This window comes from Trifolium pratense, linkage group LG6, assembly GCF_020283565.1.
Source record: "Trifolium pratense cultivar HEN17-A07 linkage group LG6, ARS_RC_1.1, whole genome shotgun sequence".
Lineage (NCBI taxonomy): Eukaryota > Viridiplantae > Streptophyta > Magnoliopsida > Fabales > Fabaceae > Trifolium > Trifolium pratense.
Window position 1 is genome coordinate 31607173 of NC_060064.1, and position 16340 is coordinate 31623512.

Consider the following 16340-nt stretch of genomic DNA (forward strand, 5'->3'; position numbering starts at 1 on the left):
ATCACGTAGAAAATACCATTTTTTTTACAGAGATCATATAAATTTTAACCAAACCCTTAAAGATAAAGAAATTAGTAAAACTTCATCATCCCCCTTCCCCTTAGATTCTCAAAATTCCTCCAAATCTATTCTTTTGACAATATTACCCTCTTTTAGATTTTAAAATATACTAGTACATGATTATGAGAAGTCCAACATTAAGAAGAAGGTTCACTACTCGCAATCATTATTGTTGAATTGTGACAAACTTCATTTTTTAAGGTTATTTTACACTTTTGAATTGGACAATCGGGAGTTGTAAAATAATCTCGTGACGTTGTTTTCTACTAACTCTTAATTTTTCATTATTAGACAAACCATCGGTCTGTATATGATCCACATTTTGTATTCTGCTTACGTCTGGAAAATATTATTCTCAATTTTTCATACATCTCTTTTTTTCTTTTCTTTTCTTTTCTTTTGAATAGTTAGCTATTGAAAAACAACAAATTAATTAGTTTTACTATTGTTTTTCTCTTCATTGAGTTTAGTTTTAATTAGATTGATTGATCCCAACCCTACAAAAAAATGCTTTGGAATTGAAATCATAACTGACCTGTAAGTAACGACAGTTGTTATCAACGCAACCAATGATTCCCAATATCTGCTAAAAAAGTCCTGTTTTTGCTTTAATTGTTTTCACATGTATCTATAACTATATATAAGGATGATACTAGTTTTGGTGTTGACTTTTTATAATGTCAAAACTACCCTTCTAATAAAACTTTAAACTGCTTCAATCACCCCTTCAAACCACTACTCTTTTATGTTTCAAAAAAAAAAAAACCACTACTCTTTTACACCATAAAAAAAACTGCTCCATTGAAAATACGGTTAAGACAATTAAATTTTATCTTCTCATTATTAAAACGTTTATCAAGTTCTACGAGAGACAATATTGAAAAAGGAACAACAACATTGTGCATAGACCGTATATTTTTGAGTCATTCTTGCATACTATCTTCTATTCTTCACTCACTTACATGACACCACTCTTATTTTTTATACCCTTTTAATTTATTATTTTTCCATTGTGTATTTGTATTTGCTATTACAAGATTTTAGAGATTTGGTAAATAGGAAATTATACTTATATAAAGAGATACAAAAGTTTAGGTGTCAATTTTTCATAATATATACCTACAATATCCTTGATTTTTTTTATTAACAATAAAAAAATTTTATTAACAAACTCACCTACATAAAGCATTTTTTCTTTGAACATAAGTTAGACACAGGCAGGCTGCTAGCTGGTGGGAATAATTGCTATATTTGCTATTATAAGATTTTAGAAATTTGGTAAATCAATTGAGGAATGGGAATAATTGCTTGCTTTGAACTGAAAACATATGAAAATCTGTCACTCTTGCTCGCATTGAAAACATAATAACGGCAACTTACTATTTTTTTATAGTTAAAAAAATATATATTGTATTTAAATTTAATTGTTTAGTGTATATATATTCAAGAAAAGAATGTTATGTGTGTGTATATTTAGTGAGACAATGCGGGGACAGACAACAACGTGTAGAGGTGATTCTTACGAGAGGGAAGTCGGAACGATGGTCGTACATATGCCACCAATGCAATGCAAGTTTGTAGCTAACTCTATTTTATTGGAGATTAGCTATGAGTCTGGATTGTCTTATTTAAACTTATCTATTGACTACGGGCATAAGAACTTATGGAAAGACCTTATGTCATGTCCATAGCTTGTTTTCATCTTATTTTCAAAAGATCTCAAGGATAGCTTAAGGAATAAGCTTATATGAAATAGTTTGGATTTGTTTTATCTTTTTTACATAAATAGTTTATGCAAAAGCACTTGTATGATAAGCACTTATGCTATAATTATTGTCTAATTTATTTATCCAAACAGAACCTTGAAATGTAGAATAGGAACTAAGAAAAATATAGGTTTCATATTTAATTTATTTTTTTTTTGAGCAAATTGATTTAATTTTATTTGGTATGAAATATTATTAATCGAGAGTGGGGAGATTATGCAAATAACAAAAAATATAAGTTTAAATTTGTAAAACAAAATTAATGTGTAAAATAGTTAGTAAATGCCACATGGTTAGTTTTAAGTGGTGTCACATCAGAGAAGGCAAATAGCACACCTTAATAGGAAGGCAACCTAGCACTCACCTTATTTCAAACACAATATCGCCAGCAATTCTTTATGATCCACTTGTCAAATTTTGGGTTACAGAAATTCAATTGAGCATAAAAATATAAACTACCAAAGTGCAAGTATTTAGTAACTTTGTACAAGAAAAAATACAATATTCCTCGTAATCATTTTTATTTTTCTATGTTTTGCTCAAATGACATCCTTTTTGGTTAAAACCAAGGTCAATGGTGTTTTAGTGTCCACCATTCGATTTCAAAAAGTTTCTATACCATTTAGCAGAAGCCTTTGGTATACGCTTGAGACTATTATTAAAATCAACATGATAAAGTCCCCAATGTCCAGAATAGCCCGCTTCAAATTCAAATGTATCGAATGCTGTCCAGACGAAGTAACCACGAACTTTTACACCATTGCTATTGATGAAAATATTAAACATTAATTTCATACCTTCCACGGTTTATTATATATATATATGTATGTACTTGGAGAATAATAGGGATAAAAATGAATTATTACTTACTCGATTGCTGCTTTAGTAGCGTTTATATGTTCTGTAATATAAGCAATTCGATGATCGTCTATCAATGGATTTGGATTGTTCGAAGAAGGAGTACCTTTATAAAGAGGAATTTAAAGAAAAAATATTGATTAATTTTTATTATGGAAAAAAATTTAAATATCAATTTTTTTCTTACTAATTGATATAATTTATAATGTGGTAAATTTAAAAACAAATACAATAGCGGTTCCACAAACCATTTTCAGTGATGTAGATGTTAGGATTTTGGTACTTTTCCTTTATAAATATTAAAACATCATACAATCCTTTGGGATAGACATAACGTCCACTGTATTGATCCTACAAATTTTAAACATTAAACAAAAGTGTCATTGAAAAAATTAAATTAATCTCATTCATTTAACATAAAACATTTTTCAATTCATAACTATCTCACCTTGTGACCAAGGGGTTTTCCTTCAATATTAAATTCTACAATTTTGAAATAGAGGGCAAAAATTAGTAAATATGATTGTGTAATTTTATTTTTCTTTGCTTATCCAATAATTAAAATATAGTGTGAGAAAAATTAGATTACCTTCTGATGTAGTAGCTAAGGCATCAAAATTGTCAAGACCATTAATATTTGTTCTATTTGGTTCGTATCTAGCAAATTGAGATGTATAATAATTTATTCCGATAAAATCTGCACTTCCTTTGATCATATGTTTCTCCTTTTTAGTGAATTTGGGCAACCTATTCCCCACTAATTTTCTCATAATTTGTGGGTAATCTCCATAAAACAATGGCTCTAAAATCCTGTTCGATCAAAAATATGAAAACTCGATGATAAGTCGGAGAATATTACACTAGTAATTAACATAACACAAAAGACTATGAGGTAAAAGTTCGATGAAAAGTGTTTAGTCTTGTAACCTCAAGGACGAAGTTTAAATCAACTATTCTGAAATTTTCGTATGATAGTGCTTTGAGCGCATACGAGAAAGAAAGAAAAAACTATTGTTAAATGATTTTTTATTTATTTTTTGATGAACTTGTGAAATGATTAACTTTCTCCTTCTTGGTTTTCTTTTGAAAAAGTTAATACAACATATAGAGGTGTGTTTCATATGGTAAATTAATTTCACTAACCACCCCAACCAGAAATCCATTAGTCTTTGAGCAGCAGCCACATCCTCTGGTTTTGAACTATAAGGAACAAAACCTTGATATGATATAACAATTCCGATATCTCCCCTTTGTGTTTCCTGCATCAAATGTTTGATGAAATTTAAAAACATCCTAACATAACCTAATTAAATTTATTTAATATAAACAAATTAGTTTCATTCTAATAATAATTAATGTCAAATTAATTTATTAATTTCTTTTAAAATTGTGCACCCGTACTTTTTTTTTCTTCTAAATCCTCAATATAATCAAAGTCAAGCCATAAGAGAAAAGATTCTAATGCATTTTTGATGATTTTTCATAGACAAATGTTAGAGATTTTAATTGGAGACCTCTTTCATAATACTTTTTCAACATTCTAATTCATTACCACCAATGATGGGAGAGCCAAGGCCCAGAAAGCTTGGGCAGTTGTTCGGATTCTGGCCAAAAGTTTTGGTTGTTTTTAGGAGTTTGGTTAGGACAAAACTGAGATTTTTGTTCAAAATTGAGATTTTTAAGAATTAGTTTATAAGGCAAAACTGAGATTTTTTGTTGAACTATTCATATATTATATCAAATGTTGAATTTTATCTGAGTTTTATAATAATTTTGGCTCTGCCACCGAATGACTTGAAGGTGACGATATAAAGATATTACACTAACTTAAAAAAATGAAGTTTATACTATATTTGTAACACAATATATAAAACATACTTGAAATTGTTGTCTATATAAATGTGTTGCTGTAGCATGGCAAATGAGGAAGTTATGAAGGACTGTATATGCTTGTGAACATATTTTTGTATCTTGACATGGTTCAGCAGCATCGTTATCATAACCATGCATGTATTTGTAGATAGCTACGACTTGTGGCTCATTTGTTGTTGTCCAATGCTTTACTCTATCTCCATATGTTTTGAATAGTAGTTTACAATAATCTTTGTAATATTTCCTGAATTTTGATTGATTTTAAATAAACAAATGTGCATGATAAAATTCTATAAGTTTTATGTAGACAAATTCACATTAAAAATAATAAATTTTTTTAACGGGTAATAGGGGTTTATCCCTGGCAATCTGGGCGAGTTTTGGTTTATCCCATGTAATATTTATTTTTTTGGATTACCCCTGTAATGTGAAGATTCGCTCGTTTACCCCTCTCATGGAATATGTTAACTTAAGATTCCGTCATTTTGCCCCATGTAATGTTAGCGGATTTTGGTTTGACTCGCTCGTTGACCGTCATTTTTGTAGAATCTTAATTCAACATATTTCACGAGGGAGGTCAACGTGAGAATTTTTACATCACAGGAGAGGTAAACCAAAAAGAATATTGCAGGGGATAAACACCTATTATCTTTTTTTAAAATAGAATGTTGAGATGAAATGATATTGAAGGTTGATTAATTACACAATAGTGTGATTTAAGAAGCCACCAATCTTTTGTTGAATGGCTACTGGATAGTCAAAGTGCACAATAGTTACAAAAGGCTCAATACCTGTAAAACAAATAAAAATAAATTTATATACATGTATTTAAACAAAGTTCTCGATAAATATAATTAATGCAAAGGAATATGGTTGTTTTTCTTCATACCATTTGCAAGTAACTCATTGATCAAATTGTTGTAAAACTTGATACCTTCTTTGTTTATACCTCCTTTCAGGGTTCCATCTATGTTTGATTGTTGAAAATGATGAGAAAAGTGTTACCGTTAAATATATCCGGTAAGGAAGAAATATATAGTAAAAAAAATTGGTGTTAACCTAGTTTCTAAGGGAGGGAACTTAGTAATTCGGAGTTCGGCTACAAGGTAAGTAAAGTTTGACCAAAAATTATTTCATCAAAAAATTAAACGTGAGTTAAGGATGTCGATTGGATATGTAAATGAGATTTTCCTTGGGAATTGCCCCGTTTGGGACCCGTAAACGGAGAATTTTTCCCTGTCTCCGGGGATGGGGATGGAGGAAAAAAATCCTCCGAAGGATTTTGGGTATGGGGATAGAATTATATGTTACTGGTTCATAGACATGTGCATTCGCACCAGTCTATTGAGTTTTATACGATATTTAAGTTTGCTATTGTATTAAGGTAGAAAATTTATTTAGAATAAACTATTTAAAAATTTGTTATAAAATATTGTTAAAATATAAATGAAACTATTGTACTATTTTTTGTAAAACTTATTAAGGGCCGTTTGGATTGATTTATTTTTGAGTTTATGCAAATAAATAAAGTTTTATGTCAATTTATAAGTTCCCACTAACGAAGACCTGTATTTTTATAAGCTATTTTTATAGCTTGTTATGTTATTATTAGTAGTTGGTTCTTATTAGTGTAAAGTTACATAGAAGGTGGAATATGGAGAAAGAATACTCCGAAGTGGGGAATGAGGATCATTTTAAATGGTGAGAAATTGTGTAATAAAGTACTTTCCTCCCCGTGACATCTCTAACTATATTATTTTATTTTCAAAAATTACCGGGCAAAATTCTACTCCATGAAATGGACATTCGGTAAGAATTCACTCCAAGATACTTCAAATGTTTCACATCCTCCTAAAAATCATAAAATAATAAATAAATCAAAATTAGAACACAACAATTGGTAGAGACACGATACTATGATCGATAAAAGAAGATATATGATATTATAACTAAATCCTTATTCACCTTGTATCTTTTGTAATGTTCGATCATTGTGGAAACTTTATCAGCATCCACAAACCTTTCTGCAGGTTGTTAAAGAAGGAAGCAAACTAAATAAATAATGGGTAAGACAAAAAAAATTGATAATTATGTGTAATTCTTCTAACCTTTGTGTCGTTCAACTATATCTTCCCATACTCCCTTTCCACCTCCTCCTTCTAGAGAATCTCCTTCAATCTAAATTCAACAATTATAACTTATTAATGATAAATTATTTATACCATTCAAAAACTACTACTAAAAATTAAATTAAATTAATGAAGGAAATTTAGAGAGAAAAAAACGAGAAATTCTCTCTAAATTTGAATTTGTAACTAACCTAAGTTTTCCAATTAATAGTTTGAAAATGTAGTAACTTTATGTTTCTTTGTATAATTGTTAGTCACAAACTAGGGAATAAATCTTAGAAATGAGTATTTGGTCTAACTTATCCTTACAAAACCGGCTTATAAGGTGAGGATTGCCTCTAGTTTATAAACACTTAGTCAGACTATCTCTCAACCAATGTGGAACTTCTTAACAATAAACAAAGTAAATGATGAATCGTCTCGCAAGTTCAACTCAATTAATAGATGTAGAATGTTGAGATGCAACGACCACTACTTGACAAAAAATAAATAAATTTATTGACGAAATCTTATGCTAATAATAGAACTTTCAATACACTTGTACTAGACTACTACTTATTTTTGTTACTAACTTTTGTTGCTAATTTTTATTTCTAGCGGTGGAAAAAAAACACTTAATAAATTTGAAGGTATTATTAATCTACAAATTATGAACATTTACCTGTAAGGAAGAAGATCCAACACCAAAAAGAAAATCAGATGGAAATGATGCTCGTTTCGGAAAACTTGAAGAATTTAGAGACCTCTTGAATGAAATATGATATTCTACTCCTCTCTATAATATTCAACCATTATTACATGTTAATGAATTAATATAAGCTCTTTTATTTTATTTTTGTTGAACAAATTTTTTTTAGAAGCATTAAATATTATTATATCCAAAATAATTACACATAAATAAAAGGTCATCGAACAATAAGATGCGTCAGTAATCCTTTCTTCATAAGCAAATTGATTTTGTTATATTAATTATGTTATCTATTACTGTAATAATGTATTCAACTTAATTATGAGCACCTGTATTGGAGCAGGAGGCCTAGAACCAGCTAACAAGTCACCTCGAAGTGATGATTTCTTTTTATGATGGGTATCTGTGAAAAATAAGTGTTGGAAATATAATTTAATAGAAAAAAAAATTCATATAGTGAGTTCATTTCAAAATAATTACTCCCTCTAGTCGTTATTATAAGCAAAAAATATACTTTTTAAATTTACAGGAAAATATCTAGTCCATAATATAGGTTGGATATATCAATTTTTTAATGAACCTAAAAAGTAATTTTTTGCTTATAATAGTGACCGGAGTTAATAACAATTGTTATTCTGTACCCAAAAAAAAAATTAATAATTATTGTCAATAAAACAACTATTTATAGAAAATTCTCTTATAAACTTTAAAATCTAACTTCTCTATATAAAAAATAGTTTTTCTTTAGCCTATAGGCTAGAAATTTCACCTTTTTAAGATGAATAAATACAGTTTTCGGAGTTCGAATCATGGCTCCTCCATATAAAATGTTGATGTTCCTACCAACTAAGTTAAAAAGTAGTTTGTCTATGATTCATTTGGCAATTTAAAAACAAAAATTGGATCTTTAATTTTTGTCCTTGATATATTGAATTTTTTTTAATCAAAATTTATCTCTCCATATGTTGAAAATAAAATATTTATTTCTAATGAGAAGTTAATTAGTAATTACAGCATTGTAGAAATTATTTAAAAAAAATTCTACCAAAAAAAAAAAGAAAACTATCGGGAAACAAAAGAAGAGCAATAGCAAACCTTGAGCTTGAGACAAATTGGAAAGCAAAACAATAATAGACAAGATTGTAAGAATAAATTTCAAAGACGATAACATCTTCATTTTCTGCCTCCTATAGAAAGAAAAAAAAATCACAATTGTTTATTGAGTAGAAAAATCTTCATTTTAATACTATATATAGTTGAGGAAAAAAAAGCAACCTTATGACGTTCATGACAGCTATCGTGAGATGTATTTCTATATTTGATTGTAAACTATAATACAGCCTTTTTAGGCTTAATAAGTACAACTCAAATCTTGTTTTCCCCTTTGGATGTTGTTGCTAGTGTCGTTATTGCGTAGAAAATACCGTTTTTTGTTTTTTTCCAAAGTAATAGGTAACAAAAAAAAGAATTTCCAAATTTATTTTGTTACCTATTACTTTGGAAAAAAGTAAATTTTTTTTTTACATGTCTGCACACTTTTTTTCAAAGTATTTAGGTAACAAAAAAAAAATAGAAAAATTTTACATACCTGAACACTTTTTTCCAAAGTGTGTAAGTAACAAAATAAATTTGGAAAAATTTTACATACCTACACACTTTATTTCAAAGTGTTTAGGTAAAAAAAAATTAGAAAAATTTTATATACCTGAACACTTTTTTTCTTTTCTTCAAGGTTTTAGTTTATATATGAGGGCAAATTCGTCCATTCAAAATTAATGTTGGGGTAGATTGACAATTGTTGGGGTAGAAAAAAAATTTCTTGGTGTTATTATTATTCCCTCCGTACCAAATTACAAGTCACTTTGAGAATAAAATTTGTACGAAATTATAAGTTGATTTATATTACCAATGAAGCATTTAATGCTATTTTTCCTATTATATATCCTTAATATTTATTACTCTATTTTCTTTCAATTCTTCAATTTATTTTTTCCATACCATAAATGAAGGATAATTTTGTAAATCAACTCATAATTTCTCGATCTTTTCCATACAACGTTAATTACATTTTTTTTAATATGTGTAAAAGTGACAAAGTGACTTATACGTGCAAAAGTGGCAAAGTGACTTATATTGTGGTACGAAGAGACTATTTAAAAAAACACTTAAAAAGCAATTGAGGGATTATATATATAATTATAAAATTGTAGGAGAAAAACAAAGATATATTGTACAAGCTTATGATGTCAGGATGGGGTCAATATAATTTTTAACCCAACCCTTAAAATAAAGAAATTAGTAAAAATGAAGAAAACTTCATCATATCCCCTTCCCCTTAGATTCTCAAAAGCCCTCCAAATTCATTCTTTTGACAATCTTACCCTCTTTTAGATTTTGAAATATGGATGATTATGAGAAGTCCAACATTAAGAAGAAAGAATCATTAGTCACAAACGTCATTGTTGAACTGTGACGCTTTATTTTTTAAGGTTATTTTTGTTAGAACACAATATCAAAGTCATAGATCTTAGGTGCAGCTTGAGCCTCTGAAGACAGGCTTTGAAGCACTTGGTTAACTAACATACACTTTCTTGAGAGCTAAGTAACATACACTCTAAGTAACTAACTCAACAACCAATTCTAAGTATCAATGTGCTTGCTTCTGCCATGGAAGATTGGATTCTTAGCAAGGCAAATTTGTTATCAATTCTAAGTATCAAGGGTTTCACTGGTTCACACTTAAGCTCCTTCATTACCGAATTCAGCCACATTGCTTGACATGTTGTAAAAGTCCCTTCAATATACTCAGCTTCACAAGATGATAGTGCAGTCACCGGTTGTTTCTTTGTGCACCATGATATTGCAGCATTGTTGAATTTGAACACATAACCAGACATGCTCCTTCTATCAGTTATGTCACCACACTAATCACTAACAGAATATCCTACCAAGGCACACCCTTCTCCATTTGTACCATTAGGAAAAAACAGGCCATAATCCAAAGTGTCTTTGAGATACTTAAAATCCTCTTAGCAGCTATCACATGAGGTTTTCTAAGATCATGCATAAATTTGTTAATCACACTAACTGAGTAACAAATATCAGGCCTACTATTACACGCATATCTCAATAAGCCAACCATTTGTCTAAACATGGTTGAATCAACCTTCTCTTCATTGCTGCACTCATCAAGTTTTGAATTTGTCTCTGATGGATTTGAAAACGAATTGCAGCCATTCATTTCAAATTTTTCTAGTAATTCACCAATGTACGTCTGTTGATACACTACTACACCATTATTCACTTTCAAAAATTCCATTCCTAAGAAATAAATTTTTAGTTTTGACAATTTGGATGTTAATTGTTCTTGTAATACTGTCATACTGATGCCAGGTGGTTATGGAGTGGCAACCGGAGGACCTTTGGCATGGGGTCTCTGTTACAATCATTAAATGAGTCCTTCCCAGACATATTATGATGACTATTACAAAGTCGATTACCCTTGCACTCCTGGAGCTGAATACTACGGATGTGGAACCATTCCTATTTACTGGTATGTATGCTATCTACTGGCACTAAATACTGATAATAGAAGTTCTTTTTTTCTTCTTTATTTTGGCCAAAAGGTAGCTCCGTTTTACAAGTTTCTTTCTTGTTGTTGAACCTTTGAAAGTCGTTAATCCCGAACTTGTCTGAACTCATTTTGAAGCCTCCTTAATATCCCTGACACTTACTAGTGTACCAAATTAATCAGACAAGTTGAAGGTTAACACTTGACCCAACTCTCAAGGTTATTTGTTAATCGGTGGTGAGTGGTGACAGCAACATTCTCATACCTTTGGAAAATGAACATCATTTGGATTTTGGTGTATAAATCAGTTTATCCAAAGCACCTCAATAACTGTGATCGTTGAACTTGACATAGTTAAAAAGTATTGGCTTGAACTTTGTTGTGTAACTGTCCCATTTGACCCACATGATTAAAAGAGGTGAAAACCTTTTATTATAGATCCATCACATCAGAAAGAAGAAAACATATTTAACTCTAATTAAAAACGAAATTCTGGGAAACTATATAGGGACAAAAACATATTTAACTCTAAAAATGATAAGCCATATAAATTGTGAAGAAAAAAAAAAGAAGTAATAAGGAGTAGTGTGCAAAACAGAAAGAAGATGTAACAAATGAGACTTGTTGTATTTTAACCTTTTCTTAAAAATTGAATTTGGGAATTTTATGTTGTTTGGTAAGAAGATTTAACGAAGAAGAGTTTATGTGAATTTAATTCAGTTGGTAAGAACATCGCATTTATATGTAGGGGTCGAAGTTCGAATTTCGGACAGCCCACTTTTTTTTGACTAAAAAGGACATTCATTCATTCAAATTGATAGAATACATCGAATAATACAAATTCAAAATCACAAAAAACTGAAAAGGATGAATTTGAGAAACAAACTCACAGCACCCACGTTAATAGCATACACCGACAAAATGCCTACAAATGTGACAAAGCCTACAAATATGACGAAATTGAAATACTCGAAATACTCATCTCTCCGTGTCTGCAACGTTGACGACGCCAAAGTCATTGATTGAATATGCATTGAGTCAAATCTAATTTGTCAATCTGAACCGAACAAACACCCCACATACCAAGACGAAAAAAATCAAATAACGCCGCAACAAGAACTGAACAAACCCTGGACACCTCATTTATTCATCTTAAAAAAGTGAAATTTCTAATCACTAGGCTACGTAACAAAAAAAATATATGAAGAAGATAACAACATGCATGAGAAAGATGAGGATGCAGAAGACGGATGTTCACTATAGTAAAATATTGAAATAAATCACTCATTTTGAGACGGAAGAAATATTCACATTGTCTCACCAAATATTAAATTGATATAAGATATTGTTTCAGACTGGATTTAGCCCCAACACACACGGCTCAAGCGCTCTAGGTCCAACCCAAATTTATTCCTTCAAACGTGAGCCAATGGTAACAAACGCAATAGTTATTGTACACCTCCTGCAACGAATACGGTCCTTTATACGGTCACACGCGTAACCATTAGATCCTTCTCAACAACTCTCATCGTCTCTAATATCAGTTGTCACAGACATTATAATTGTCTCCCCTATATAAAACAAGCTTTGGCGCCAAGATATACAATTCAATCACATTCACATTCACATTCACTCAACCTTGATCACCTGAGCTTATTGTGTTTTGCTGTTATTTTTTCACAATAATCCACCGTATTTAAAGTCTATTACCATCGTAACCATCTTAAGTCTCGTCATCGGAGTCATTTAGCTATGCTCAACGTACATTATATATGATATAAGCTCTTATGATTTTGAAAGAAAAAAAAGTTGTTACACATTTCCTCTCGATCAATTTTGTAGAGAACCACTTTTTGAAATGAGACCCACATACGAGAAACTTTTCTTTCTATCCCTTCTGTTCATAAGAAACCAAACTAAGGAAAACTAAAATTCAATAAACTTTCTACAGTCTCGTGTTTCTTTCCTATTGTCTTCCAAACAACGCATCAATGTCGGAACATCAGGTTCTCTCATGTCGGCATGTGGAAGCTGTGGCCCAGGTTGTCATGTTTGTGGTTAGAGGTTGTGGGCCTTTAGTTATTGGCCTCGTATCATATCTGCAAATCACAAAACACTTTTTTTCTTTTTATAAATGAAAAACACACATTGTCAAAGATTACTCCATCTGACCAAATATGATTTAGATGTGATGATACGGATATCTTTTAACTTAATAAAAATTTTGAAATTAATCTTTTGGTTGAGTATACAACAAAATTAAAACTCTTAAAAAAAGTTTACTACCAATTTGAATCTCACAATGTTCAAAGGATTAATTTTCACATTTGCGTGCAGAGGATACACATTATATGTCCTTTATTATAATAAGTTGTAATAAAAATTTAGATATTTAGAAAATTATTGAAATAATAAATTTATCTAAAATATATTTGAATTTTACATAGTTATCCATAAAATTATTAAAATCATAAGAAAAATAAAATATATTTCATTTTTTTAATGGTCAAAAAATAGATATTTTGCAAAAAAAATCATTAATGTGTATTAAATTTTGTAGTGAAACTTATCATTATGAACAAAGCATTGGTCATAAAATAAAGAGTCTTATGATTAAAGATTAAGTTCACCTATAAATATTGATATTGTTAGGTTGTATATCTTCTTTACTCAAATTTGAATTTGGGATATTATCAGAGTTGGATTAAACACTTCAAGCAAGGATTTTATGTCTTAATAAGGATTTTATGTCTTAATAGCTTAGATTAAAAAAAACTTCAAAAAATCAATTTAGTTTTAAGATCACACTAAAAAAAATGTTTTAAACGTCAAATAAATATAGCTCAATTGAATCCAAATCATTTACTTTTCTACATTTTAAGTGTACGAGTTTAACCTAAATTTAAATCTCTATACGTGTTTGATATTCTATAAATCTCACATGCATGTGTGAACTTTTAGTGGTGTTTATCATATCGACAAAAATAAAAATTGAGGGTCATTAAAAAAAATAGTATCTTTTAGAAGTACTACAATATTATATTATTTACATTAAAAAATAATACAAATTGACTAATCTACCGATTAAACCGTATTTGAGCAGCTAGGGGTGCTCGCGGTTCGGCTTGGATCGGTTTTGAGGCAAAAACTCATCCGATCCAAAAATAAATTCATTTGCGGTTTGGTTCGGTTTTGGATGACAAATAAAAAAGATCCGATCCAATATTATGCGGTTTAATTTGGATCGGTTTTTGGATATCCAAATTATAAATTGTAACTTTTTTTAATAAATATAAATATTATAAAAAAAGCTACAAAATAATAGTTTAACATTTTTGACAAAATAAATATTAAGTTTGATGTAAAATATAACATATAATATATTGAAAATTAATATTTTGGAATGACAATTACCAATTATATTCGAAACATATAAAAAGTAAAAAAAATAGATTAAATTAAACTAACATATAGTATTATCAAAATTTAAAATAGATTAAATTAAACTAACATATAGTATTAACAAAATTTAAAATGAAAAAAAAAGGTTAATGCAATATATATATTTATACTAATAAAAAGATAAATAAATATTAAAATATATGTATGCGGTTTGGTTCGGTTTGGATCGGTTTTAAGAAATCAATCCGAAATCCGATCCGATCCAGCGGTTTTCACAAAAGAACATCCAAACACATCCAAAAAACTTCGGTTTTTTGCGGTTTTCGGTTTTTTTAGATCAGTTTTCGGTTTTTATTTGGATTGGTTTGAATTTGAGCACCCCTATGAGCAGCTATTAAACTAATAATCAAAGTACTACAAATGAAAAATAATACTCCCTCCGGTCCTTTTTATAAGAAACACTTTGAAAAAATCACACAGACCAAGGAAACACATTTAACATAGTTATTTTCATTTAATACTCTTATAAATTTAAATTTATTTTATATTTACCCTTATTTAATTACTTTTTGTTCAACTAACTTACTTATTTTTAAATTCTCTTTCATAATAAATAAGGGTATAAGTGAAATTGAATATTTAGAACATTTGAAAATTGGTCAAAGTTTCTTATAAAAATGACCAATTTTTTTTTTCAAAATGTTCCTTATAATAAGGATCGGAGGAGGGAGTACAATTTGAGTATTCCACCAATTAAACTAGATTTGAGCAGCTATTAAACTAACAATCATTCGGTAGGAGTAGTGACATATGAATTTTTTATTTCCATCTTATGAAGAGTCCAAACATCAGCACCGTCCAAGCCACATGTCACATATTCATCACATCAATTTTTATTTCTTAGATTTGTTTTCCCTAATTTTGTATTCCAAATGTCTGGCATTACACGTTTTTCATTTGACAGGACCTGCCATTACACGTAGTCGTTCTCATCCATTCATGTCTATCATACAGAGAAGAGAAGTAGCGACTAATCCCCGTATTTTTAGTGAATAATCTGATAATTAAACTAAATTTTGGACATTAACGATTAGTATGTACTAATCAACCGAGTTATAGAGTTATATTCATGTCACTGTATTTAACATATTGATATTATTTACTGTCATCTTATATTTTGAATGTGATCATCAAAACTCAATGGTGACTCTCATCAACACATTATCCAGAATCAGACTTCGGAGTTTCGGTTGAATTGAAAAACTCGAGTTTTACTTTATTCTTTCTTTATATACTTATCTTACTAAGACAATACTCTAAAAAAAAATAAGACAATACTCTAAAAGACTTGTTTCTTCATCCTTCATTCCACAAATTCGTTGTTACTGGTTCATTCAAGGACCGAAAGCTTTTCACAGGTTTAAATTGTTAATGAGTTTCATCCGACGACAAATTGTTCGAGAGAAATCAAGTTTAATTTTTAGATTGAACGATTTTTTGGTCGAATTTTATTTACCTCACGACCAAACTCTACATTACTAAAATTCATTCTCTTAGAAAGCGAAGGGTTAAAAAAAAACAACAAAATCTCAACGGTTACATATACTTGAAAGTTATAATACTTCTAAGATGTCATATCTCGTGAAAAGGAATTCGACTCTTTTATTCATTTTAGAGAGTAAAAATAAAAATCCTCATCAACCCATTGATTAATAAATCAAAGATAAATTATGAGTTTGTTAAAATAATAACTTGTAACAAAAAACAAAATTATTGATTTTTTTACTTTACACTTTAATCACTTTAGATGATCCAAATCTTGTGGGAAGTCATGATGTTGTATATCTTCCTCCATTTTATCCATCTAAAGAGTAAGAAACTATTTACTCATATGGGTGTTTTTGTAACCCAATATATATCACTGTGCGCAACCACAAAGATTAATCACTCAAGATAACTGAGATTGAACCCTAGATTAAATAGATTAAACACCC

General features: G+C 29.4%; 1 protein-coding gene across 1 annotated transcript; it reads right to left on the bottom strand.

The window, feature by feature from the left end:
* Window positions 1–2408: 2408 nt before the first annotated feature.
* LOC123892110 (beta-glucosidase 24-like) lies at window positions 2409–10692 on the bottom strand. Its single transcript, XM_045941949.1, has 16 exons — window positions 10322–10692; window positions 8448–8560; window positions 7703–7776; window positions 7347–7460; window positions 6665–6734; window positions 6522–6580; window positions 6332–6407; window positions 5446–5523; window positions 5260–5347; window positions 4563–4800; window positions 3828–3943; window positions 3274–3494; window positions 3133–3167; window positions 2933–3035; window positions 2697–2790; window positions 2409–2589 (listed from the first exon to the last, which is right to left on the bottom strand). Exons 1-16 carry the CDS (start codon window positions 10690–10692, stop codon window positions 2409–2411), a joined length of 2031 nt encoding a protein of 676 aa, XP_045797905.1.
* Between the last annotated feature and the right edge of the window lie 5648 nt (window positions 10693–16340).